The sequence below is a fragment of the Oncorhynchus mykiss genome, chromosome 23 (assembly GCF_013265735.2).
Source record: "Oncorhynchus mykiss isolate Arlee chromosome 23, USDA_OmykA_1.1, whole genome shotgun sequence".
In the NCBI taxonomy this organism is placed as follows: domain Eukaryota; kingdom Metazoa; phylum Chordata; class Actinopteri; order Salmoniformes; family Salmonidae; genus Oncorhynchus; species Oncorhynchus mykiss.
In genome coordinates this window covers 13,186,826-13,213,153 of record NC_048587.1, presented here as the reverse complement: position 1 = coordinate 13,213,153, position 26,328 = coordinate 13,186,826, and the positions used below count along the sequence as shown (strand labels likewise).

The following is a 26,328-nucleotide window of genomic DNA, read 5'->3' as shown; positions in this document are numbered from 1 at the left end:
AATCCAAGGGGGGTGAATACTTATGATACCCACTGTATCAAAACAAGAATTATTCAAATTCAGGGTAACCTAACCTAAAGTGTGTGAATTGTTTAATTTTGCTGCACAATAAAAAAATAGAAAATACCCATTTGTATTCACAAAAGGCTCAATTTATTTAAAATACATTATGTACGTTGTCATAAATATAATAAATTGGAATAGCTCATCAACAAAACTAAGGGTAGACCCTAATTAAAAACACAAGCATAAACATAACGTTGTTACAATATTGTGCTGCATCAATCACATACACTGAGAGCAGAGTAGAATATGAATTGGACTGTAGAGTTCTGTTCTCTTGGACTTCAGTTCTGAGAAAACCAAGTCACAAAAACAGCACTATAGGAGTTAGTTAGGACAGTCCCACTCTACAGGATTCTTGTGTATTGTCAAAGCCACAAGAATCCAATATGGCTTCCTGGTAATCCTTTCAGCACTGCATATGCAACAACAACACTACAGAACACCCAAGCCTGTTACCACTGACGAGAGCCTATTGGAGGAGATGAGGAAATATGACAGCGGAATAGAGTGGAAAAAACCTTGTTACAGTAAACATCACAGTAATAACTACTTTATAAAACAAGTAAACCTACCAATGGTATGCAGCTGCTACAGCGTCAATTCCTGTTTGAAACTGGACTTTTCCTAAGAATATCATTGGTCAACTACTTACATTGATACCAAACAAAGTACAGTACATTCTATCTGAGGAAATTGTTATATTGGAAGTATCAGCTGTTTCTGTGCATCACATACTGTAAGCCTGATAAATGGCTGTGTATTCTTATGTATGTTCAGATACACTAGGGGGTATTTAGCTTCACTTACAGTTGCAAACAATTATACTGATACACTAAAGTAGCTGAATGTCAGGTTTCATTATCAGTAGAGATATCCTTAATCATACAGTCAATATAACTTAATCAAGCTTTGCAACAGGGAACAAGTGTAATGCAGTACTGACCCCAAACACATTTTTGGATGGGGGATTCAATTCTTATCCTATTAAGTCAATATGGGGCAAATTTCTGGCGGTCAGATTTTTTCATGCCAGCAGTAGGTACTTTAGTGCTGTAAGGGGAGAGACCTTGTGGAAGGCCTGAGGCAGCTGCTGGGTGCATAGCCAGCATAGGGAGCGTTTTCATGCCAAGTAGACTGGAAACGGGGACAGCATAGTGCTGGGTGGGGATAGACTGTAAGGTGGAGGGGGAGTGCATGTTCATGGTGTCAGGGACTTGGGTAGTGGCAGCCATGACAGCCATAGAGGTTGGTGTGGAGACAGTGGGAACAGACTGAGAGAAGCTCATGTTGTTGAGGTCAACAGGTGATGCAGAGGAAGCAGCATGCATGGTGTATTTAGCCATCTCTAAGCTGTAAACAGATACAGGGAAGGTATTCATTTTTTGGAGAGGATCGGGTGGGGAGAAAATGGGTAGGATTCAGCAAAGGTGTTGAAGAGAGGCATATCCAAAGAAAGTAGGAAAGAGAATGGGCAAAGCATTGGAGGAGAGTTGAAAAATAGAGAAAAAATAATTACATGAAGAATGTTATGTGTTAAAAGCAGAATTAATAAGACAAAAGGGTTTTCATGCTTTTGTGAGTATGGATCAGTTGATTGTAAGTAGACCCCAAGGCACTAAGATTAGATGTAATGCTTTTCCAAAAAACAAAACAATGTCATCCTTTCATCATGTCAACATTGTTTGTTTGACTATCTTGTCTGTTGTTAGACTATCTTGTCTGTTATTTGATTATCTTGTCTGTTAGACTATCTTGTCTGTTGTTTGATTATCTTGTCTGTTAGACTATATTGTCTGTTGTTTGATTATATCTTGTCTGTTGTTTGATTATATCTTCTGTTGTTTGACTATCTTGTCTGTTGTTTGACTATCTTGTCTGTCGTTTGACTATCTTGTCTGTTTTTCTCCTCCATTGTCAGCTGTATCTTGTCAGTTGTCTGTCATGTAGTGCACACTCCCAACTGACCGGTTAGAGGTAGTGAAGCAGTCTTACCTGGCATTGATGAGGTAGTGTGCCACATTGATGCTGGTCGGAGAGCCTATGATCGTGACTTGGCGCATGGGCGATCCGTCCGTGGCACTGGCTATCTTAATGTGAGCTCCTGACACCTGGCGAATCTCATTGACCTTGCTTCCGTGTCTGCCAATTATGGAGCCAATAAGCTGAGGGAAAGATTGGAAAGTGAAAATGAAAATGAAAAGATGTGTCATGCATGTTGCTCGTGCATTATCAGTCCAATTAAAATATCTGCATCCTCCATAATGTTATCTCCCCAATTGGAATATCTGACATTTTCCTTGCCAATTTGGACATCTGACTATTTTATTTCTCTCAGTTTGGAAACATGTCTACCTAAAAGATAAGAATAGAACATCATGTAGAGAGATAGCATTCAGTTGGCTTACATTTCGGGAAAACAACCATTTCAGCTGTCATTCTCATTTTAGGGTGCCTAAAAGAATGTGATCTATATGACGTACATTGTATGATGCTGATGAGACTGAGCAAAACTTACTTCATTGGGTATTGCCAGCTCCTGAGAACTGGTGGGGACAGAGGCACCCATTCCTGCAGAGTAGGACATAGCATGGTAACGACAGTGCTACATCGTTTCCATATGCACTGAATATAATGGCATTGTATGCTATGTCTGATGCCGGAGGCATCACATTCATGAACTATTTGGCAACTGTCAACAATTCAGGTCATATTGCATACACATCTAACATGAAACTATAACATGATACCACAAAAAAAGAGCAAAGTTCCTTAACACATTATTAATAGACCTTAGCATTACAATCGGGGAATTTTCTCATTTTGAAGTGCACCATTTTTTTGTTGTTGCAATACCCTGTCAGGCAATAATTCTCCCTGTTTGAATGTTGTGTTATTTCAATTTGCTTGCTTGTTTGTTGTGGGGTAGAATACGTGGGGGTGGTATAGGTCAGGATTGGTATGGAGGGTGTTAGAAACAGAGGAGAATCATTGCCAAGGTCAAGGAGAGGGGTCTGTAAGTTGTAGGCTACCACTTCATATAGAAAGGGCTCCATCTTTTCAGACATACAGTAGAACATAACCATGTCAAATAATGGAAAGAAGATGTGCTCCTTCCAGAAGCAGAAGAGGGTTTTTGATTGGTGTGATGAGCACAGCAGGACAGAGAGTGGAAGAAAGAGGACAAAGAGAGAGGGATAGATGGACTTCCCCAGGGAGCCTTGGGTACGTACCAGGGAAGGTAGGGTTGCTCTGCCCAAGGGAAGGGAGGGGGATATGCTGCATAGCCAACTGGTGAAGCTTGGTCAACTGCAGGGTAGGAAGGAAGTTAGAACTAACCAATCAAACTGGATTATTTCAGAGGAGATGACAGCTATAGCTACCATACAGAACCAATCTGAAGTTCAAACACAGAGTTCAAAGTGTGTGTTAATTTGGTGAAGAATTTGATGAGGGTCTTCAGAATCCTGCTGGCTTGTCATGGAAGTGATTTGATTTGTCATTATTACATGTGGTATTTCTATGAGCAAGAAGGGCCAAGCCATCATTAGTTTTACTTTATGGTCCCTGTCTTTGCTGACACTCTTTTGAAAGAAAGCACGCTGCTATGTTAGTGTTAGTAAAGACTACAGTACAGGAAAGTGCTAGTGTTTCATCCTTGCTAGTGGGTGCACTGAGGGCATAGTGTTGGCTTGGAAGGCAGTGGTGGTGGTGGTGGGCAGGAGTGGGTCATTGGGGTGGGTGTTACTGGATCGGACAAATACACTTACATCTTGATGTGGAAAAGCATACTGTCCTTGAATTGTGAAGGCCTGAAAAAAATGGGATACAATATTGATTGGGTTACTATAACTGTTTGAACATTTTTACTCTTGTCCCTTTTTGATTATTTTCAAAAGAGTTGCAACACGTGAGAATTGAATGTAGCTTCTATGCTGCTTTATTCACATCCCTGAAATCTGTAAGACCTTTAAAAAATGTCCCATGTTTTTATCTACTACCTCCATGGTTCGATCCACCTAATTTAATCTAAAAGATAATCCATTCGGTTTTTTTTTTTTTTTAATGTGAAAGGTCACAATGGATTTTGCTACATGTAAGACGAGAGCGCATCAGTACATTGCCGTTATTTGTAAAGGGAAGATGGGCTTACTAACAGCTGTGTACTTCCATGACAGATCTGACCAGGGGCAATAGATGTTTCAGTCAACTGGCTGTAGCAGCAATTTCTCCTCATCTGGCCACTCACAATCTACAAATAGTGGTGAGATGTCTTTATATGCAGATTCTTCCCTCTAGTGGTGAAAGATACCCTGGTTGATGTTTGGCTTGTGCATTGTGTTTCACTTCAGAATTACATTTCATAACTTGATTACTCTGAATTGAAAAAGGTCAGGAAAATGCAGAATCTGCATTTTAATTGGAAAAACAGGAAATGCAATGAATTTCCATGAAATTCCAAGAATGAGGGCCTCCCAAGTGGCGCAGTGGTCTAAGGCACTGAGTTGCAGTGCTAGCTGTTCCTCTAGAGGTTCTGGGTTTGAGTCCAGGCGACCTTGAGACCCAGGGGGCGGCACACAATTGGCCCAGCGTCGTTAGGGCCTTGTCCCATCGCGCACTAGCGACTCCTGTGGTGGGCCTGGCACAGTGCACGCTGACATGATCGCCAGGTGTACGGTGTTTCCTCTGACACATTGGTGCTTCTGGGTTAAGTGGGCATTGTGCCAAGAAGCAGTGGTTGGGTTGTGTTTCGGAAGATGCATTGGCTCTCAACCTTCGCCTCTCCCGAGTCTGTACGGGAGTTGCAGCGATGAGACAAGAATGTAACTACCAATTGGATACCATGAAAAAGGGGGTAAAAAAAAATTGCAAAAAAATGTTGTAATTCGTGGAATGATTGTTGCCAAGTTTGCATTTTTACCAGAGCTCATTTTTATACACATATTTAATTACAAGCAGGTATGTTAATTAATGTACAAAACAACATTATGTGGCTAGTAGCTCTCCTTCCAGCCTTCCACAGAGTTAGATGACCAAATGTGAATTCATTTATCGTCATATAACAGGTTAATTTTCAAGGAATTCATTAGCATGGACACATACATTAACATTTCTAATGGAAGTGACCTATCCTCATAACTATGCAGAATGCCTTGAACATGGTGGCTTTTTTAGCAAGGTGATCGACAATGTCCTGAACATAACGTCATCACCCTTAGAAAGATATTTGATCATATACATTTACATTTTACATTTTCGTCATTTAGCAGACACTCTTAGTCAGAGCGACTTACAAGTTAGTGCAATCATCTTACGATAGCTAGGTGAGACAACCACATATATCACTCATAGTAAGTACATTTTTCCTCAACAAAGTAGCTATCAGCAAAGTCAAGTGCGAGTGTTAGTTCTCAAAAGGCAAAAAAATAGGAGGGTGGGGGGTACTGTGGTATTATTTAAGATACTCTTTGAAGAGGTAGGGTTTCAGATGTTTTTGGAAGATGGGCAGGTCCTAGCTTTAGGGGGAAGCTGGTTCCACCATTGGGGTGCAAGGACAGAGAAGGACACTTGCCATCACTTGCCAATCATTAGTGCCAAAGGGCTGATGTGTGTGTGTGTTTTTTTTTTTTACCTTACTGTTTTGTATTAAAGTGTCACTTTTGTACATGCAAAAATGGTACTCACTTGTGAGGCATGTTGTTGTTGTTGTTGAAATACTGGATGGACAGCTCCAGGTATGGTCTTGGGGCGATATGGGATTGTTGCTCCTTTGGGCGGTGACTGAAGACACGAACAAACAACAAACAGCAATGGCTGATTGGACAAACACATCACTATCAACAACAGGTTTCATTTTTTTATTTAACCTTTATTTAATTAGGCAAGTCAGTTAAGAACAAATTCTTATTTACAATGACGGCCTACCCGGGCCAAACCCTCCCCTAACCCGGACGACGCTGAGCCAACTGTGCACCACCCTATGGGGCAGGTAGTGAGATTGCATTGTTTCTTAGATTACTTTGATATCAATTGGTCTGATATGTCTGTAGCCTCCATTATTATGGTGTGAACCTGAGTTAAATACCATAATTATGGAGCCTATAGCCATTTCAGGTCTGACCAAACAGCTAATTGGATGCTATAATAATACTGTATGTTAATTGTATTGGCATGATTACCTCCAGCATGACAGAGCAGATGTGTCTGACACACTGCGTGATGGCCTGAGGAGTGCCTGAGATAGTGACAGCTCTCTCAGTGGATTCCGGCAGCATGTCCCCTGCCACCTGCACCTGAGCACCTGTGGTCTGGACATATCATACAATAGGAGTCAATTACAGAGATAGGGAATTACTTGTCAAAAGATTACATAGGTCATTAGATCATATATAATTAACATATTACAAATATATTGTATAATTGTACAATGTCTGATATTGATATTTGACACTCACAACGTTCATGTTGTACAAATTTGTCTCTTGTGACAGACTGCTGGACAGCGCACACAAGATTTGGTTCTGTGTTCCAAGATTATGTCAACATAAATATTTGACATCTAATTATTCGGAGAGTGCAATCCTGCTCATTGTTAATTTACTGTGTTTACAATGAAGATTCAGCACCCATTCCGTCGATCAATACATTATTTTGAGTGAGCACATTGTTTGGTACTCCACACTTATCAGTCTCCCTGAATAGTGTTGTGTGGTGCTGTTGCGTCATTGTAATTAATACACCTGAGGCTGTTTCATTGGGTGATGTAAAGGTTAGGATGGGATCACCAGATATGTGCTGTATAAACAACTCCTAAAGTCATGAGTTGGCTATACAGCTCAAACAGATCTGGGAGCAGTCTAAATCAAATGAGCCCTCCGCTGGACAAATGTAAATGAGAGATGCTTGAGGCCTAGCTTCTTTTACCTCTCGGATCTCCTTGATCTTGGAGCCTCCTTTGCCTATCAAGGAGCCACATTGACTGCCTGGGAACACAAGGCGGAGTGTCACTGGAGGATGGCTTGTTACAGTGCTGTTTGTCATTGCAGCTGTAATGTCCTGAAATAGAGGTTTAGACAACAGTTTTTAAGGTTATCAAAAAATAGGGGTCTGATCTCAGAAATTATATCATGAGCTTTTGTACTGTATCATTCATTGAAGTCAATGGAAGATTTGAGTCAAATGTTGCCGCAAGGTGAGGAAATGAGTTACTTTAGTACTTACAGGATGTTAACATGGTACCAGAGTATTTTGTTACCTCCTCAAACTTCTCAGCGATCATAGAGAAAGCTCTGAAGATGCCCTCTGTTGGTCCTGTGATGGTAACAATCCTTTCTGGAGAAGATCCCTCTGAAATGTTGATGCGAGCGCCACTCTGGAAACACTCACAGAGTTTTAGGTGAGTCGTGTAAAACATACACTTTATTCCAGAAAGCAAGGCATACACTGTATTCCAATTCTATTGACATTTTATTTCCGTTATATTGAGAGAAAAAAAACATGTTTTTTTTAATAACAGTTGTAGGGATAAGACTTACCTCCTCTCTCATCTTTTTGACGGTTTCCCCTTTCTTTCCAATTATGCTGCCCACTTCCTGTTAATGAGACACCCAAAAATGTAGCATCAACATTTCTAAGCCTTAAATCAATAACAATCATAAAAAATATGATATGAAAAAAAAAATATGTGATCTGACAATCAGAATAATGTAAAAGAAGAGGGATATGTTGTAATGATGAGACGTGCGTTTACCTTCCCATGCATGAGAAGCCGAAACGTGAGGGTAACATTCAGCCCCCCCCCTGAGGCCCCATCTTCCTTGTCAGACATATTCACACTTATCAACGGACTAGACACTCATACAACACTCTGTAGACAAAAACGGGGACCCAATTCACATGAAACTGGCATAGTCAATAGATTTTGTTCAGTCGGTCATAACATAACATAAAAATTCAAAAGCCCTGCACGACCCTTGAAATGTATCCAATATAACAGGCAGTCAATAAAACTCTAATGGAAAGGCTTTCCCAGAATTAATCAGACAATTCATTTGTCATTTTACAATTAAAGAGTTTTCCCTATAATGCCGTTGTCTTTGATTTTGACGTCAAGTTTTTCACCACATATGAACTCAAAAGTTAAATCCAAGCCTCCAGAGTGAAATGTGCCCACATACCGGTAAGCATGCATGGTAACATATTTCTTTATCATTAGCCCGATGATGCAAGGCTGATCATTATCCTGTTTTAGCGGTTGATTGTTGCTACTGGGTAAAATTAGCTTTGCCCCTGGTGTGATGCTCACATGGGACTCCCTCATTAGTTCCATCTAAACAGAACATGTGTGATTCTTCTTTGATTATACAAAAAGGAACTGCTTGAGTCCTACAGAGAAGAAGATCAACTGATGTCTGTGTGACTGTCTCTAACATGACCCTGCCAATATCACACTGTGGGAGAACAATGTCCCACTGTTCGCATGTAACATTCATCCTATACCCAAAACCACAGAGGAATGTCTCTGAATATAACACAGACGGAAGTAGGACACTCAACATGGACATACATGCTACTTGGTGAGGGTGAATGCAACGGTCTAAGGCACTGCATCTCAGTACTAGAGGCGTCACGACAGACACCCTGGTTCGAATCCAGGCTGTGATTGGGATTCCCATAGGGCGGCGCACAATTGGCCCAGCATCGTCCCGGTTTAGCCGGTGTAGGCAGTCAATGTAAATAAGAATTTGTTCTTAACTGAACAGAATCATTTTTTCAACCAACCAAAATTATTTCAATTATTTCCCAAGGCTACAACAATGCTCTAAATATAACTGTATTTGTCACTTATGTATCTTACAAAGTGTGGCATGACTCCTGCATGATGTTTGACCCCACTCAGATACTTACATAGTTTAATAGGATCTCTACGCACACACCAATTGATGAAGACACAGCTTTGCCGCCATGCCACACCTAAAAAAAGGCATGGAAGCAACAAGGATTACACACAAGGATGATCATGAGTAAAATAATGTTTGAGTTTGACAATAACATCCCACTGGGCACAGAGGTCAGTTTAACATCTAGTTTGGATTTACATTTGGTTGAGTTGTCAACTAATGTGAATTCAACGTGGAATCAACAAAAAATTTTTATTGTCATTGGAATTAGGTTAAAGGTTGGGTGAACAAAATATGAAATTCCCTGACGTTGATGACTTTTTGCAAATCAATCAGTTTCCACATTGATTCAACGACATCACATACATTTTTGGAGTTGAAATGACGTGGAAACCACGTTGATTCAACCAATTTTGCCCAGTGGGATATCATCACATTCACACAGCATATATTTGTTTCATTACAATTGCTTCAATATTCATAATAATTCTCCAATAAAACGTGGGTTTTCTTAAGGGTCCTCAACTTCCTGCTTGTGAACAAGGACAATTGGAGAGCGAGGTCAAGCCTGGGTCATTTCCCAGCAAGCAATGCAAAAATCTACACACATTCCATTGTTGCAAATACCAGACAAGGGCCATTTTAAAAATAATATACTATCGTTGCAAATAACAATATTAGGAATCCAAAAAGTTGTTGAGCAGCCAGCAGGGTACGGTGCCTTCGGAAAGTATTCAGACCCTTTGACTTGTTCCACATTTTGTTAGGTTACAGCCTTATTCTAAAATGTATTCACTTGTACTTTTCCCTCATCAATCTGCACACAATACCCAATAATAGCAAAGCAAAAACTGGTTTATAGAAATGTTTGCTAATTTATTAAAAATAAAAAACTGAAATATCACATTTACGTATGTATTCAGACCCTTTACTCAGTACTTTGTTGAAGCAACTATGGCAGCAGTTAAAGCCTTGAGTCTTCTTGGGTATGACGCTACAAGCTTGGCACACCTGTATTTGGGTGTTTCTCCCATTCTTCTCTTGTGATCCTCTCAAGCTCTGTCAGATTGGATGGGGAATGTTGCTGCACAGCTATTTTTGGGTCTCTCCAGAGATGTTTGATCGGGTTCAAGTCCGGGCTCTGGCTGGGCCACTCAAGGACATTCAGAGACTTGTCCCGAAGCCACTCCTGCGTTGTCTTGACTGTGTGCTTAGGGTCGTTGTCCTATTGGAAGGTGAACCTTCACCACAGTCTGAGGTCCTGAGCACTCTGGAGCAGGTTTTCATCAAGGATCTTCCTGTACTTTGCTCCGTTCATCTTTGCCTCGATCCTGACTAGTCTCCCAGTCCCTGCCGCTGAAAGAAAAAAAACATCCCCACAGCAGGATGCTGCCACCATCATCCTTCACCGTAGGGAAGGTGCCAGGTTTCCGCCAAATAGTTCAATCTTGGTTTCATCAGACCAGAGAATCTTGCTTCTCATGGTCTGAGAGTCTTTAGGTGACTTTTGGCAAACTCCAAGCGGGCTGTCATGTGCCTTTTACTGAAGAGTGGCTTTCGTCTGGCCACTCTACCATAAAGGCCTAATTGGTGGAGTGCTGCAGAGATCGCTGTCCTTCTGGAAGGTTCTCCCATCTCCATAGAGGAACTCTAGAGCTCTGTCAGAGTGACCATCGGGTTCTTGATCACCTCCCTGACCAAGGCCCTTCTCCCCCGATTGCTTAGTTTGGCCGGGCAGCCAGCTCCAGGAAGAGTCTTGGTGGTTCCAAACTTCTTCCATTTAAGAATGATGGAGGCCACTGTGTTCTTGGGGACCTTCAATGCTGCAGAAATATTTTGGTACCCTTCCCGAGATCTGTGCCTCGACACAATCCTGTCTCGGAGCTCTACAGACAATTCCTTCGACCTCATGACTTGCTCTGACATGTGCTGTCCACTGTGGGACCTTATATAGACAGGTGTGTGCCTCCAAATCATGTCCAATCAATTTACCACAGGTGGACTCCGATCAAGTTGTAGAAGCATCTCAAGTATGATCAATGGAAACAGGATGGACCTGAGTTCAATTTCGAGTCTCTTAGCAAAGGGTCTGAATACTTATGTAAATAAGGTATTTCTGTTTTTTATTTTTTATACATTTGCAAAAATGTCTAAACTGTTTTCGCTTTGTCATTATGCGGTATTGTGTGTAGATTGCTGAGGAATTTTTTTTATTTAATCCCTTTAGAATAAGGCTGTAACGTGTCAAATGTGGAAAAAGTCAAGGGGTCTGAATACCTTCCGAATGCACTGTATATATGGCCTAACAAGAGTGATTCCCTTCTCTGTGTCATTTTAAAGTACTGTAAATGCATCCAACAAACAGCAACATCCCAGCCTAATCCTATAGGCCAGGATTTGTTTGGTTAATGCTTAAGACCCTTCTGACCCATTTCTTTCACCTCTAGCATGTCAGCACCCACTCACTACTTTAGAACAAAACACTGATACAAAACAGCAGCCATAAACATGATTTACAGATTATCTCATATTTCAATCATTCATGCTTTTCCCAAACAACAACAAACAAACATGTGCAGTGACAACGGGTTTTAATAACAATTTCATTTTTGTGAGCAAAATTCAATTACGCGTCAGTGTTCACATGTACTCTTGACTAACTCTTATCTTGAGAACAAAATCGATATTGAATTTGATCTTTGATACTCATGAAATAGTCATTTCTGGAAGATATTTATCATAAGAAAAATTACTTTGTTCAGAGACTGTGTTGTGGCCCGCGCCCTAATTGTGTGTTATAGGGCCTAAATACTGTTCTGTAACATCGGAGTATATTAAAACCTTCCTCTCACATCATGCAACGAGATTAGGCCAATCTAAGCTTGGGGATAAAATAAATGTTTTCCTGGTATACAAGGGTATAGAACATTGAACATTACCTAAAGCCTCACCTTTACATCAGTTTCGTCAATAAAATGCAGTTCTGTACATAAAATGGAATACTGCATGGAATACAATGGAACAAAACCGTCTCTGACGCTTGTCGGACATGGCAGGGCTTGAAAACCATTACGGACCACAAAGGGAAACCCAGACACAAGCTGCCCAGTAACGCGAGCCTAGCAGATGAGCTAAATGCCTTTTATATTCACTTCGAGGCAAGCAACACTGAAGCACGCATGAGAGCACAGGCGTTCTGGATGACTGTGTGATAATGCTCTTAGTAGTCGATGTGAACAAAACATTATTTTTTTGTGTGTGTATTTTCACCCCAATTTCGTGGTATCCAATTAGTAGTTACAGTCTTGTCTCATCGCTGCAACTCCCGTACGGATTTGGGAGAGGCGAAGGTCGAGAGACGTGCGTCCTCCGAAACATACCCCAACCAAACCGCACTGCTTCTTGACACAATGCTTAACCTGGAAGCCAGCCGCACCAATGTATCGGAGGAAACACCATACACCTGACGACCATGTCAGCGTGCACTGCGCCCGGCCCACCACAGGAGTCGCTAGTGAGCAATAGGACAAGGATATCCGGGCCAAACCCTCCCCTAACCCGGACGATGTTGGGCCAAGTGTGCGCCACCCCATGGGTGTCCCGGTCGCGGCCGGCTGCGACAGAGACAGGACTCGAACCCATAATCTCTAGCAGCACAGCGAGCACTGTGATGCAGTGCCTTAGACCACTGTGCCACTCGGGAGGCCCCCTGAACAAAACCTTTAAACAGGTCAACATTCACAAAGCCGCTGGGCCGGAAGGATTACCAGGACGTGTACTCAAAGCATGCGTGGACCAACTGTCAAGTGGCTTCACTGACATTTTCAACCTCTCCCTGACCGAGTCTGTAATACCAACATGTTTCAAGCAGACCCCCAATAGTCCCTGTGCCCAAGAACACAAAGGCAACCTGCCTAAATGTCTACAGACCCGTAGCACTCACGTCCGTAGCCATGAAGTGCTTTGAAAGGCTGGTGATGGTTCACATCAACACCATTATCCCAGTAACCCTAGACCCACTCCAATCTGCATATCGCCCAAACAGATCCACAGATGACGCAATCTCTATTGCACTTCACACTGCCCTTTCCCACCTGGACAAAAGGAACACTTATGTAAGAATGCTATTCATAGCGTTCAACACCATAGTACCCTCAAAGCTCATCACTAAGCTAAGGATCCTGGGACTAAACCCCTCCCTCTGTAACTGGATCCTGGATTTCCTGATGGGCCGCCCCCAGGTGGTGAGGGTAGGTAGCAACACATCTGCCACTCTGATCCCCAACACTGGAGCTCCCCAGGGGTACGTGCTCAGTCCCCTCCTGTACTGCCTGTTCACCGACGGCTGTATGGCCAGGCACAACTCCAACACCATCATTAAGTTTGCAGACGACACAACAGTGGTAGGCCTGACCACCAACAACGACGAGACAGCCTATAGGGAGGAAGTCAGAGACCTGGTCGGGTGGTGCCAGAATAACAACCTATCCCTCAACGTAACCAAGACTAAGGAGATGATTGTGGACTACAGGAAATGGAGAACCGAGCACGCCCCAATTCTCATCGACGGGGCTGTAGTGGAGCAGGTTGAGAGCTTCAAGTTCATTGGTGTCCACATCAACAACAAACTAGAATGGTCCAAACACACCAAGACAGTCGTGAAGAGGGCATGACGAAGCCTATTCCCCCTCGAAACTAAAAAGATTCGGCATGGGTCCTGAGATCCTCAAAAGGTTCTACAGCTGCAACATCGAGAGCATCCTGAGTGGTTGCATCACTGCCTGGTACGGCAATTGCTCGGCCTCTGACTGCAAGGCACTACAGAGGGTAGTGCGTACGGCCCAGTACATCACTGGGGCTAAGCTGCCTGCTCCCGTACATTGGCTAACCAGGCTATCTGCATTGTGTCCCACCCACCAACCCCTCTTTTACGCCACTGCTACTCTCTGTTCATCATATATGCATAGTCACTTTAACCAGATCTACATGTACATACTACCTCAAACAGCCTGAATTAACCGGTGTCTATATGTAGCCTCGCTACTTTTAAAGCCTTGCTACTGTATATACTGTCTTTTTACTGTTGTTTTATTTCTTTACCTACCTACTGTTCACCTAATACCTTTTTTGCACTATTGGTTAGAGCCTGTAAGTAAGCATTTCACTGTAAGGTTGTATTCGGCGTACGTGACAAATAAACTTTGATTTGATTTGAACTGCTCGGCATCTGACCGTAAGGCGCTACAGAGGGTAGTGCGAACGGCCCAGTACATCACTGGGGCCAAGCTTCCTGCCATCCAGGACCTATATAATAGGCGGTGTCAGAGGAAAGCCCATAAAATTGGCAGCGACTCCAGTCACCCAAGTTATAGACTGTTTTCTAGGACCAAAAGGCTCCTCAACAGCTTCTACCCCCAAGCAATTAGACTGCTGAACAATTCATCAAAATTGCCCCCTCTTGTACACTGCTGCTACTCGCCGTTTGTTTGTTACCTATGCATAGTCACTTCGCCCTCACCTACATGTACAGATTACCTCAACTAGCCTCAACCCCTGCACACTGACTCTGTACCGGTGCCACCTGTATATAGCCTCGTTATTGTTATTCTTATTGTATTACTTTGTATTATTACTTTTTTATTGTAGCCTACTTGGTAAATATTTCCTTCTTCTTGAACTGCACTGTTGGTTTAACGGCGTGTAAGTAAGCATTTTGCGGTAAAGTCTACACTTGTTGTATTCGGCGCATGTGGCAAATAAAGTTTGATTTTGATTTGAATTTAACAATAAGGGTATAGAAACTCAATGACACGGTTAGCTAAGTATGTGTCAACTCAGGGAAGACGGCTATTGTAAGTCTACTTCACAGAACTCAAGATAAGAGGGCAATTTATTTGTAAATCGTTAAAAGAACAGGGGATTCAGGTCTACGGTTGAGTAAGACTACTGTAGTTTTCTTCTTTGCAATATTATTACCAAGGGAAACATAACGTATCTGAAAGCCTAAATCCGCTGTTAGCCCCATTGGTTGAGGGGCCTGTAATGTGACAAGAACTATTAGTATTAAACACTAACCTGCTGTTTTAGTATAAATATTAAGACCTCTTCCTCGTCTCTCCAGAATGAGTAGTCCTCTAGTTTTACAGTCGTCGTTAAATGTTTGACCCCCTTTGTTGTCAGTTATTGCACAGAGAATCGACAGATGGCTATCTGTGCCCCTAGACTGGCTGGAGTGAGGTTGGCTTTGCTATTTGTCCGTCCTCTAGTTTAGCCCTAGATAATCCCCTACAGAGGGCAAAATAACCTGCATCTCTCCATTTCAGTGGCACATGAGAGGTGTTGCTCTGTGGAAAGATCCACCAGCTGCTGAGGCCTGAGGGCAGGGCAAATTGGCTCCTCTGCAGGACACTGTCCAGAGAGCGCTATGGTTATAGTGTCTGCATGGGTTATGTTTAGAGAGACATCCATAATGTCTTCATGGGATGCTTTACCCTTACTCTGCCCCTCCCCCACATCAAGCCTTTACAATCCATAATGAGGCCATAATGGATACAATGCAGCCCTTCTGCCCATAGAGCTGCATTCAGCTGAGCCACCAAATTGTGAAGGGAAATGAATCAGCGAAGCATAAGTGGCATATTTAATCACTGCTCACTGCATGGAAAGGAGACAATAATGGCCTCTGCGAATTCCTCATGTCACTTGCTTCCAGACCACGTGCTTTGGCCTCCATATATCAAAAATGATTATTATTGCATTTCTGCAGGTGTGTGTACATTACATTGATGTGTGTGTGTGTTAATGCACATTCTTGAATTACATTTCAAATCACTCCTTGAATTGACTGAATAGGAATTTTAATTGTTATGGTTATCACTAAATAAATCCGTAATAGCAACAGTATTTCATTTTCATTAGCCAGTATTATGTTTTGCCCAATTATTGTCCCGATTGACAGATTCGGTCCATTTTCAAATGTAAATGATGTTGTATTCCATTTCCTGCATTCTCAGATCTATAATTATCTCAGTCGTATTGTCTTGGGAATGCGAGGTAAATCGTTTCGATACAAATGACTACTACTAAAACAGACTGTCACTGTCTGTCAGCGATGCAGTGTGGACTTAGAACTTTGTCAACTCGATACTGCCATTCGACATGTGCAAGACGCGAAAATGCCACTGCATGAGGGCATGGAGAAGGAATCGTTGAATTTTAATCAACTGTGTACGTTTGAGAGCTTCGAGGAAGTGTGGAATCATTACGGTTATAAGAGTGTCTTCCAAGACGTGATAGAACGGGAGTTCTCAAGGATTAAAGGTACATTGGGTTACTTTTTGCGTGGGGTTTATGTTAAATTAAACTGGTTCAATGCAAACCGGTGATGTAACATTGTAACATAGTATATGTTATATGTTATGCAGGGACAATCTGCCATAGATAAATGCACACAAACATATTTAAAAATGTATTCATGATTTAAATAATTAACCACACTTTCTTTCATTTTATTCATTTATATTATTTCTTCATTTATTTATGTATTTCTTCCTTTGTGCGTGGTATATAACACCATTGGTTGATCAATGCCACGGCGTATTGAGCGATTACATTTGCCTGGGCTGCGTTTAAGTATGACAGCACTTATTCAAAGTTTTGTTCCACATTAGCACCCCCCAAAAAAATAATGTGTAGCGCATATAGCTATGTATCAATATGATGTCACTTTTTTGGAGGGACATTGGAGATAAAGTCTGTTATGTGCTGCTGTATAAACTCTAAACAGTTGCATTCCGTGGTTGTCACCGAGTAGGCTGATACCTCATTTCATGGAGCCAAGATCGATAGGTAAAGCTGTACATTGCAATATGAACATTCAATACACAGTAGCTTACAGTATGCCCCAATACAATTCTGAAGTCTAATACATCCACAGTGCAATTTCAAATTAACCAATTATTGTATTTAGTTGAATTTATATAACAACATTCGAAACGTTTAATTATTATCCAGTTCAAATATGGCATGATTCCCCTATTTGTATCTGTTTGCGTCAGTTTCCATTCTGGACTTTTATTTTGAAGGCAATCCTCAAATTCTAATATTGTGGCTAATCGTTATTGTGGCTAGCTTCACATAGGTGGTTCAAAAACAGTCAAGCAACGTGCTGCGGATGGGTATAAAATGTGGAACGTACCAACAGGAATCTATTCCAAAAACTTCAAGGTTGCCAACAAACAACGCATACGGAGTTGTATAGCGGCCAAATAAAATACCGGGTAGGGAGTGGGCTGTTTCATTAAGGTTTCACTCACCACGTTTATTCCGAAAAATGTGTCTGGTAGCCTATGGACAAACATTAAGAATAAGCTATGTGGTGAACTAGTTAGCTAGGTGAATTGATCATGCTACTTTGTATGCCTTGTTTGTTGTCAACCTTGTACTTTACAACGTTTTTGGAACAGATTCCTGTTGGAACGTTCCACAAATTATACCCACCCACGTGCTGTGACATTCATCAAGCAATGGTGTGTTAGATACCACCCACCGAAGTTTGATTGAAACCTCCTCATGATATTGGAGGAAGAAATACAAAAAATATATAAATTAATCAAATTAATAAAAGTTTGAACAATTAGATAAATAATTGAATACGTACAGATATGTAGAGAATATTAATTTTAGTCAGTGTTTTTGTATTTGCTTGCTCATTTTTTAAATTATGTGTGGATTAATTAATTAATCTATGTGTGCATGTATTTATTACTTTATTTAATTATAATTTCAGCAGGTTTGGTCCTCCATAGTATGTTGTTGTGTTCTTATGACAATGTTGTTATTAGATGCACATAACTGCTGAAAAAACAAGAAGGGTGTGCTTGGGGCCTGCAATTCAGGGCATTCCTGCATGTGGGTGTTCTTTTGGTCAATGTTTAAGCTACGACTCCGATACACAGGCCGGAGGCGGGGGCAACACCGGTAGTTATCTATCCAGGACACCGGGAGAAAGTGTTCTTTGCCCCCACCCGCCGAGCACTGCTTTCCCGCAGTTCTGTTAACGTTATACCGAGGGCAGGTTCTCGGAAAAGCTGGGGTCGAAAGACACTGTGTACTAGCTAGCTAGGACCCCAGTACACAGGCGGAAGGCGGGTCGACACCCACCGGTAATTAGCTAGCTAGGACACCTGTAGACAGTGTCCTTCACCCTCACCTGACAAACACTCCTTTCCCACAGTTCTGTGATGTATATTTGTGTAATATAATATTAATTAATCACTCAATGTACATGCACAAACACAACAAACAAAAAATATATTGAAACAAACAATTATAAAAATGAAACCGCAGTAGAGAATGCTGGGGAATATGATAATGATGGGTGTGATCAGACCAGATTGACCAGCTAGAACATCACAGACCAGCTGGTATACCAGCATCACCAGCATAAACTGGTATGTGTCCAAAACACAGAGAAGGCTGGTCGCCAGTGTCCAAAACACAGCAAAGATTGGTCACCAGCTAAACCAGAGCGACCATGCTGGTCAGACCAGCTTGACTAGCATCATACCAGCACTGACCAGCTTGTTTTTTAGAACAGTTTTTTTCAGCAGGGTATATCCAGATAAAAACTCTTTGCCGAGATTTCTCTAATTTCAAAACCAACTTTTTGACAGGCATTACATACCTGGATCATGCTGGAACAACACTATATCCTGAGTCATTGGTGAGAGAATTCTATCAGGATATCTGCACGAATGTATATGGTGAGTATTTCCTCACATACCAAATATAATTAGCTGCAACTGATATAATGTGCTGAATTGTTACAAGTGTAAAAAGTCATTTAATTAAAGGGGAAATCTGAGATTGCTAAATACATTTTTGGACTATTTATGTAAATTATGCTCTTGTTTTTATTAACAATTAATGTATTGGCCATTGCATGTCAATTGTACAATACTATTGCCATTCAAGCGTATTATTTTCACTGTTTATTAAGAATTGACCTTTATAAAGATGGTGTATGCCAGGTCAGGGCAAGTCATTTTAGGATCCCCATTCTCTTTATTCATGGAGAGCTACTTTTTGTGGTAACAAATTATTTTCCACTAGTTTAGTTCCCGAACAGATCCATAATTATTTTTCATTCCATTCCACTGCTCCGACCAGTTCTACGTCATACCTTTCAGACCGTCAGTATGGTTGACAGTATAGTATGGGTTATATCCCTCACGTTCCACACAGGTCGAGTTATAACAACAGTCACACCAGTGACCTGACAGCATGGGAGGACATGCCCCAGTGTTCATATAAAACGGCAGACCATGCTCTACCATGCACTGTCTCTTATTTATTCTCGCAAAGTCAGCGGAGCTGTATAGCACAAGTTGACTGCTCCGCTGCTCCCGTTGTTCAGATTGCATCTTCCCAGGTCACGGTAGGTAAACTCTGTGTGAGTTGTGTGTATTGTCAGTCTGTCACCAACAGCCTGTGACCTGTGTGTCAGAGCGCGAAATTTGCCCTCCGATGCTGTGTGACAGCTCTCCCCTACCTATCCCTTTTATCAAAGGATATCGGGCTTTCTTGTGTTGTGCTGACTTAGCCCACCAGCTAGTTTATATGTGTGTGTTGTCCACCGCACTCCGGTGCTAACCTTGTCAAGATATCCTCCATTGCTATGCTCGTTATCGAGGCCACCTGGCACTAGTCGTCCTTCGACTATTTAAAACTCGAATGGGTCACTTCCCTAGATAACCGCGTCTAGGACGTTAGCCTAGCCAGCTATAAAACGTGAGATTCGCATTGCCTTCCCTAGGCATCCCTCTCCCCAGGTATTACTGACATGCTAGTCTACCAGCTCCACTGTGTGTTGTCAGCTTGGCTTACCAAACGACGGCCATTCGTGTGTGTTTCACATAAATAAGCTTACCTTTAAACATATCTCTCCAGCTCCAGCACAGTGGTCATAGCTAGGCTCACCTAAAATGATTTTGCAGGGGCTGTACAACTCCCGCCAGTTTATTGTAGCTCTCTACCTTTTACTGTATATTGTGCTAGCTGTTGTAATACAGTCCCGGTTACTATTATATTACTTAATGATTTAAGTAATATAATAGGTGAAAAAGGTTAAAAAATAAGAGCCTCACTTGGAAGGTCGATTCCTTATCCTCTGAGATAGAGCAGAAAAAAACGATTTTGAATTCCCTCAAGCACCCTGAGTCGGGGCTCTCTAGCACCCTCCAGAATGGGGGACGCAACAGAGGACTCAGATAGCCGTGATGATGACCTTCTCTCCACTCAGGTATCCAACCGGCACTTTAGTGACCAGGATGATGACATGCCCAACATTGCGAAGGAAAGGGGCCAACCAGTGTTGTAGACACATTCAGTCTCAATGCTAAAGATGGGTTAGAGGAGTCATTCCAAGGCTCTGATCAAACTCTTGCCCACTACGGCAAGGATCGTAGGATGCTACCTGCCATGGGCGACACAAAACAATATGGGCTGGACCATATGCCTAAGGTGGATGAATTCATAGCAGACCTGGATCTCTGCAGCCTGAATGATGTATCTCTTCAAGCATTTGCAATCATGACTAGAGAGCTAGGCAGACTGATGTCCACCGTGGTTGTGACTCGTCGCCAGGTCTGGTTCGCCCAAGCCCCAATGTCCAATGACTCCAGGAGGATGCTGAGAAAGCTCCCAGTGGTCCCCATAATGCTCTTCAGCCCCACGGCTGAGTGCGCCATCAAATGTACAAAACAGCTGAGTCAGGCTACACCGCTGTGGAACGCACAGCCCAGAAACCAGGCATCACAGAGTCGGGGCAGAGGGAGGCTTGACGCACGTCAACCTTGCTGCTCTAACTCAGCCCAGCCCTACACATGCCCTTGGCCCTACCACTAGCCTAAAACAGGTGCTCGCCAGCCCAAGACGGCGATGCAGCCAACCCCCCCAGCCCCAAGAGGCCGTGGCCATGGTCAGCCCCTCCTCAAACCCCACAAACAGGTTTGGGGGGATAAACTGAATGGCGGGGGTCGGCCGTTGGACAATTTACCCAGCAGCACCGGACTTACTTCCCACCAAAGCACAGAAACAGCTGGTCTGACTTCCTGTAGTGCGCCATGGCATGCATATTGCATTTGAGGGAACGGACTGGACACAGGAGATTTGCTCGCTCCTCCTCCGCATTCTGGAAAGGAGGGGGGCAGTAGGCCGCCAGCTCGAGGGCTTGATTGATGTGAACGGGTGATAAAACCTTAGGCAAAAAGGCTGGATTGGGCCATAATGTCACACCTAGGTCATCTGCCTTCCTTTTTAAACCTCTGAAAACTAAATATTTTTTTACATTTAGCTCTACATTAAATTACTTCAACTATCAGTGTTGATAGAGCAGCTTGCCATGGAGCAGGTAAGGGATTTAATCTGTACAGGAAGTCGTTAACAGCTCATTTTATTTTTGTCTTAACAGCATGGTTTAATCATAATGAAATACAAACACACACACTATGATGCCAGTCACAGTGTAGGGCGTGAGATGCAACATAAAGAGAGGATGGAGGAAGCTTGCCTTGAAGTGCTGGGCATCTTGTTATGACATACATTATCTGAATAAGGCCCACAGAATTATGCCTACAGAGGGGCGACTTCTATGGAGAACCTTGAACGTTTTTGAACTTCTGAGTTGGTTTAACTTGGACCAAAGCAAACATTAACTAGCTAACTAACAAGCTTGTTGTGTGTGCAGAGCAGAACTATAATTAAAAACACGTCTTAGCTTTTTGTAGTTAATAAATACAATGTGAAACGTGATAACTATAGGTTCCTTAACTACCATTGAAAAAGTTACTCCATTCTTTTAAACACCTCTCCCTAATTTCTGAATAATGCGTGTAACCTTGCAGTAGGCTATAGTAACCTATGCTTCAGAGGGGAGGGGCAGGTACCCAACACACACACATGCAAACCCTCTGGCAAAGATTTCCAGCTGGCAGGCAGGCACTGTAATATGTTTGTGAGTGACAGAGTAAGGAGACTGGGGAAAAAATGCCTGGAATGTAAAATAATGTTATTAACTGGTTCCCATTCTTTTAAAATAACTGTTCTGTTCCAGAACAGTATAGATCACTTGTGTTTCCGGGTTTGGGTTCTGTTCCTCAAATAATTTCCTTTTCTGGTTTTGTTCCCTGTTACTAGGCTATAGCTCTGCCGAACTCAGATTTGTTTATAGGCGTTTTGCCCTGTGTTTGTTTGACTTAGTCCTCTAATTTTGCAATCGGCCAAGTAGCCAATTGCAATGTACAAGTATTTTTGTCAACAATTCTTTCCTAATACAGACTGTTTACTTTGTAAATACTCAACTTTGTATCCAGTCTTCTTCATCACTGCCTGACCCTTTTGTATCCAGTCTTCTTCATCACTGCCTGCCCTGCACTGTAAATAAATACCTCCTATTTTTGAGCCTGGTTCCTCTCTAGGTTTCTTCCTAGGTTCCTAGCCACCATGCTTCTACATCTGCATTGCTTGCTGTTTGGGGTTTTCGGCTGCATTTCTGTATAGCACTTTGTGACATCTGCTGATGTCTTTATAATTACATTTGACTGATTGATTTGCACCTGAACTTCCGACTCAGAGACTGTTGCTGCTCCACACCAACTAAATAGGCTGCTGGGTCCTCTATCTTCAAGGCCCAGTTTAGTTAAAATTAAGTTTTCCTGTGTTTTGTATCATATTGTACAACAGCTGATGAAACTAACACTGTACAAGTGTGAAAACATTTCATCGATGTTATCTCCTGATAGTTGCTGGTTGAAAATGCATTTTACACAGGACCTTTTAAATCAGACTATGTGCATGTGCTGGTGTTTGGTTTGCCTGGTGACATCACCAGGCTTTAAATTGGTTAATAGACCAATAACAAAGAGTTCCAAACCTCTTTGCCAATAACAGCTAGTTTTAAGTTTCCCCCTCACTCATTCCACAGTTCTAGCAAAATTCTAGCTTGAGAAATAGTTTCAATATATTCTTCTAATATTTTTGTTTTTAGGCAACCCTCACAGCCATAACCCCAGCAGCAGACTGACACATGACACAGTGGAGCATGTCAGATACAGGTAAGCCTCTCCGTTCACAGAAATAATTCATCACCATTATACCATCCTAATGAATGTAACACTGTGACCACTAATTTATGCCCTCCTCTATTGAGAACATGTACTGAACGGAAATGTATTTTCTTCCAGGATATTGCAGCATTTTAACACCACTCCTGACGAATACTCAGTGATTTTCACGTCTGGCAGTACGGCAGCTCTCAAATTAGTCGCTGAGAGCTTTCCCTGGAGGCCTCCCACTGCTGCGGAGCCAGCCAGTCAGTTCTGCTATCTGACCGATAACCATACCTCAGTGGTTGGTATCAGAGGAGTTATTTCAGCACTGGGAGTAGTTTCTCTACCTGTCTCCCCCGAGGAGATAGAGGCCAGAGCCAAAGATGTGGACCAGAGTGAAGGTAGCAGTTGCCAGACACCACACCTCTTCTGTTACCCAGCACAGAGCAATTTCTCTGGCAGAAAATACCCTCTGGGGTACGTGAGGGGCATCCAGGCGCGGCAGCTCTACCCAGCGTGTGATAGCAAGGGCCGGTGGTTCGTCCTGCTGGATGCTGCCTCTTTTGCCAGCTGCTCTCCTCTGGATCTGCAGGAGCACTCAGCTAACTTTGTTCCCTTCTCCTTCTATAAGATGTTTGGCTTCCCCACAGGTTTAGGGGCTCTCCTGGTCCGGAATGATACAGCTGCCCTCCTAAGAAAGACGTATTTTGGTGGGGGGACAGCAGCGGCCTACCTAGCAGGGGATAACTATTATGTGCCAGCGTCAAATATGTCTAGCCGGTAAACTATTGCATGAGCTTTGAAATGTAATAATGCACGTGTAAATGAACAAATATGATTTACGAAGTCGCGTGATCAAGGCTTAGAGAGAGAATATTTTGTGGGATTCTTTTTTTTTTGTCATACATCTTGTGGTTTTGTTCTCGATTAAGGTTTGAAGATGGCACCGTCTCTTTCCTAGACATCATTGCTCTAAATCATAGTTTTGATTCTCTCCACACGCTCACAGGTATGTACATGTGAATCATTTAAAAGACATGGATTAAACAAAAAGTGATGCATCAATATGCATCACTATAATGCATCAATATGCATCACTATAATGCATCAATATGCATCACTATAATGCATCAATATGCATCACTATAATGCATCAATATGCATCACTATAATGCATCAATATGCATCACTATAATGCATCAATATCATCTGTCGTTACATGAAGTATCAAAGTAAGAACTCCGAATGTTAAATCATTTTCAAATGGTTGAGTGGTTGTTCATTAAATCAATTTCACAGAAATCTTTAACATCAGTAAGGAGAGGACCGATATTCAACAGAGATTGAAATGAGTCAATGAAACCCTTCTGCTATTGTATTGCAGCTCAGTATCATTTTCTTTCTCCTTCAGGAGGTATGGACAAGATCCAGCTGCATACATTTGGTTTAACACGCTATACCTACATGTTGCTGTCTAGTCTTTGCCATGGCAACGGACAACCGGTTGCTCAGATATACTCCGACAGTGAATTTGAGAACCCGAGCACACAGGGAGCCATCCTCAACTTCAACTTGATGGACTGTCATGGACAAATGATTGGATACTCTCAGGTCCACTCAAATTAGCTTATTTTATTTACTGCGCCCGAGATTTTTGTTGCATTTATTTCTTTCACACATCCACACAGAAGTAGATTTATAATTAACAAAGCCTAAGTGTGTTATGAATGCAATTTATTTTTTTTGTCTTACATTTCTGCTGATTGATTTAAATGTCTAGCCATTTTCCATTTTCTCGTCTCCTCAGGTGGACAAGCTGGCTAGTCTTTTTAATATCCATTTGCGGACAGGTTGCTTCTGCAACACAGGTGCCTGTCAGCTCTTCCTTGGCATCACCAATCAAGTGGTGAAGAGCAACCTACAGGTGAGCAATGAATTGTAAGTGTCATTGCACATGTGTTTGTGCAAAAGACAATAAAGATCATTCTTCATCTTAATATACTGTTGTCATGTCCTCTTCCGGGTTCTTCAAGGCGGGTCATGTCTGTGGAGACAACATAGACCTGGTAGACGGCCGTCCAACGGGATCTGTGCGTGTATCTTTCGGCTACATGTCAACCTTCCAGGACTGCCAAAACTTCCTGAACTTCGTTGCGGACTGCTTTGTGGAGAAACCAGTAAAAGTGGACCAAGATAAACTAGACAGACTGAAATCGAACACCTCTTCTAAAGGTTCCAGTCAATGTCTGCTCACCATGCTTACCAATGGTAAACCTGACCACATAGATGAGAGAGAGCATGCATCTACAGATCTAGTTGTGAACCAACGTGGAGGGAAAGCCATCACCAAAGATGCAAAGAGCCATGAAAAGGCCCAAACTCTGACTAACATTTACATATATCCAATCAAATCCTGTGCAGCGTTTGAGGTTTGAGCACACACTTTTAATATTGTTTGGCTGTCATTAAATCTACAATGCAAATGATTAGGGTTCACCAAATACCCATATTATGATTTGATAAAAGTATTAAAAACCTATGGTTGGATATTAGTTGTAAGAAGTACTATTTCATCAACTAAACACAATTACGATATGTGTGTTTGCCTAGCAGTACTATTAATTGATTTCTCACTTCTTCGGTGTTTTGATTGTGATATGTGTTTATGCAGGTGACTGACTGGCCAGTGGGTGCTCTGGGTCTGCTCCATGACCGGGGCTGGATGGTGGTGAATGGTAATAGAGTGTGTCTGAACCAAAAGAGAGAACCACGCTTATGCCTCATTCATCCACAGATCTACCTGCCCTCAAACACACTGCTCCTGCAGGCCTCAGGTCAGACATCTATATAGTCAGTTCCGAAGGTTGTGGCACCCCTGACAAGGATGTGCAAAAAATACTATAAAATAAATTATTCAAATCTGAGCTATATTATATAAATCATGTATGCACTCACTACTTACTGTAAGTCGCTCTGGGTAAGAGTGTCTGCTAAAATGTAAATGTTGTATGCAAATGTTTTTTTATTATTTTGCAATTGCAAATACAATTGCCCAGAGAAAGTACAATTGCCCAGAGAAAGACATTTTGTTTAACAAGTAATAATGTTTTAGGCTCCCCTGTTTTCAATACCTTCCCATACCTCACCTTGCAAGGATAACAGAGCTGAGCCTTTTTTTTGTGATTGGAGAACACATTGGGAGGGATCTTAGACCATTTGTCCATACAGAATCTTTCCAGCTCCTTGATATCCTTCAT

At 42.1% G+C, this 26,328-nt stretch overlaps 2 protein-coding genes across 6 annotated transcripts in view; one reads left to right on the top strand and one right to left on the bottom strand.

The window, feature by feature from the left end:
* Positions 1-130: 130 nt before the first annotated feature.
* Positions 131-15,403, bottom strand: LOC110502290 (poly(rC)-binding protein 3-like). 3 transcript variants are annotated; one of them, XM_021580215.2, is made up of 13 exons: positions 15,039-15,403; positions 8,971-9,036; positions 7,814-7,930; positions 7,599-7,655; positions 7,319-7,435; positions 6,988-7,119; positions 6,243-6,371; positions 5,749-5,844; positions 3,834-3,875; positions 3,297-3,372; positions 2,582-2,634; positions 2,059-2,228; positions 131-1,416 (listed from the first exon to the last, which is right to left on the bottom strand). In XM_021580215.2, exons 3-13 carry the CDS (start codon positions 7,889-7,891, stop codon positions 1,056-1,058), a joined length of 1,311 nt encoding a protein of 436 aa, XP_021435890.2. In that variant the 5' UTR covers positions 7,892-7,930; positions 8,971-9,036; positions 15,039-15,403; the 3' UTR covers positions 131-1,055. The 3 variants fall into 3 exon arrangements, with proteins under 3 accessions (XP_021435890.2, XP_036815599.1, XP_036815600.1); XM_036959704.1 differs by having other exon boundaries at positions 7,814-7,875; XM_036959705.1 differs by lacking the exon at positions 7,814-7,930.
* Positions 15,404-15,960: 557 nt separating this feature from the next.
* mocos (molybdenum cofactor sulfurase) overlaps positions 15,961-26,328 on the top strand; it is a 28,048-nt gene continuing 17,680 nt past the window's right edge. The window contains exons 1-10 of one of the 3 annotated variants that reach the window (XM_021580210.2): positions 15,962-16,283; positions 18,638-18,727; positions 23,011-23,077; positions 23,207-23,472; positions 23,722-23,851; positions 24,004-24,080; positions 24,483-24,682; positions 24,879-24,995; positions 25,105-25,500; positions 25,743-25,905. In XM_021580210.2, the coding sequence (XP_021435885.2) occupies positions 16,139-16,283; positions 18,638-18,727; positions 23,011-23,077; positions 23,207-23,472; positions 23,722-23,851; positions 24,004-24,080; positions 24,483-24,682; positions 24,879-24,995; positions 25,105-25,500; positions 25,743-25,905 (1,651 nt within the window). In that variant the 5' untranslated portion in view covers positions 15,962-16,138. Of the gene's footprint in view, positions 16,284-18,637; positions 18,728-23,010; positions 23,078-23,206; positions 23,852-24,003; positions 24,081-24,482; positions 24,683-24,878; positions 24,996-25,104; positions 25,501-25,742; positions 25,906-26,328 lie in introns of all 3 variants that reach the window. The other 2 variants (XR_002470311.2, XM_021580209.2) reach the window with 2 other exon arrangements.

What these genes read in the sequence shown, in the direction of transcription:
- LOC110502290 (XM_021580215.2), bottom strand. Translation starts at nt 7,891, where the DNA reads ATGTCTGACAAGGAAGATGGGGCCTCAGGGGGGGGGCTGAATGTTACC. An exon ending in AGATCAAGGAGATCCGAGAG is followed by an intron (nt 6,372 to 6,987) that starts GTAAAAGAAGCT and finishes TGATATGTCCAG; the next exon opens with ACCACAGGTGCTCAGGTGCA. An exon ending in AGCTGGCAATACCCAATGAA is followed by an intron (nt 2,229 to 2,581) that starts GTAAGTTTTGCT and finishes TCTTTCCCTCAG; the next exon opens with CTTATTGGCTCCATAATTGG.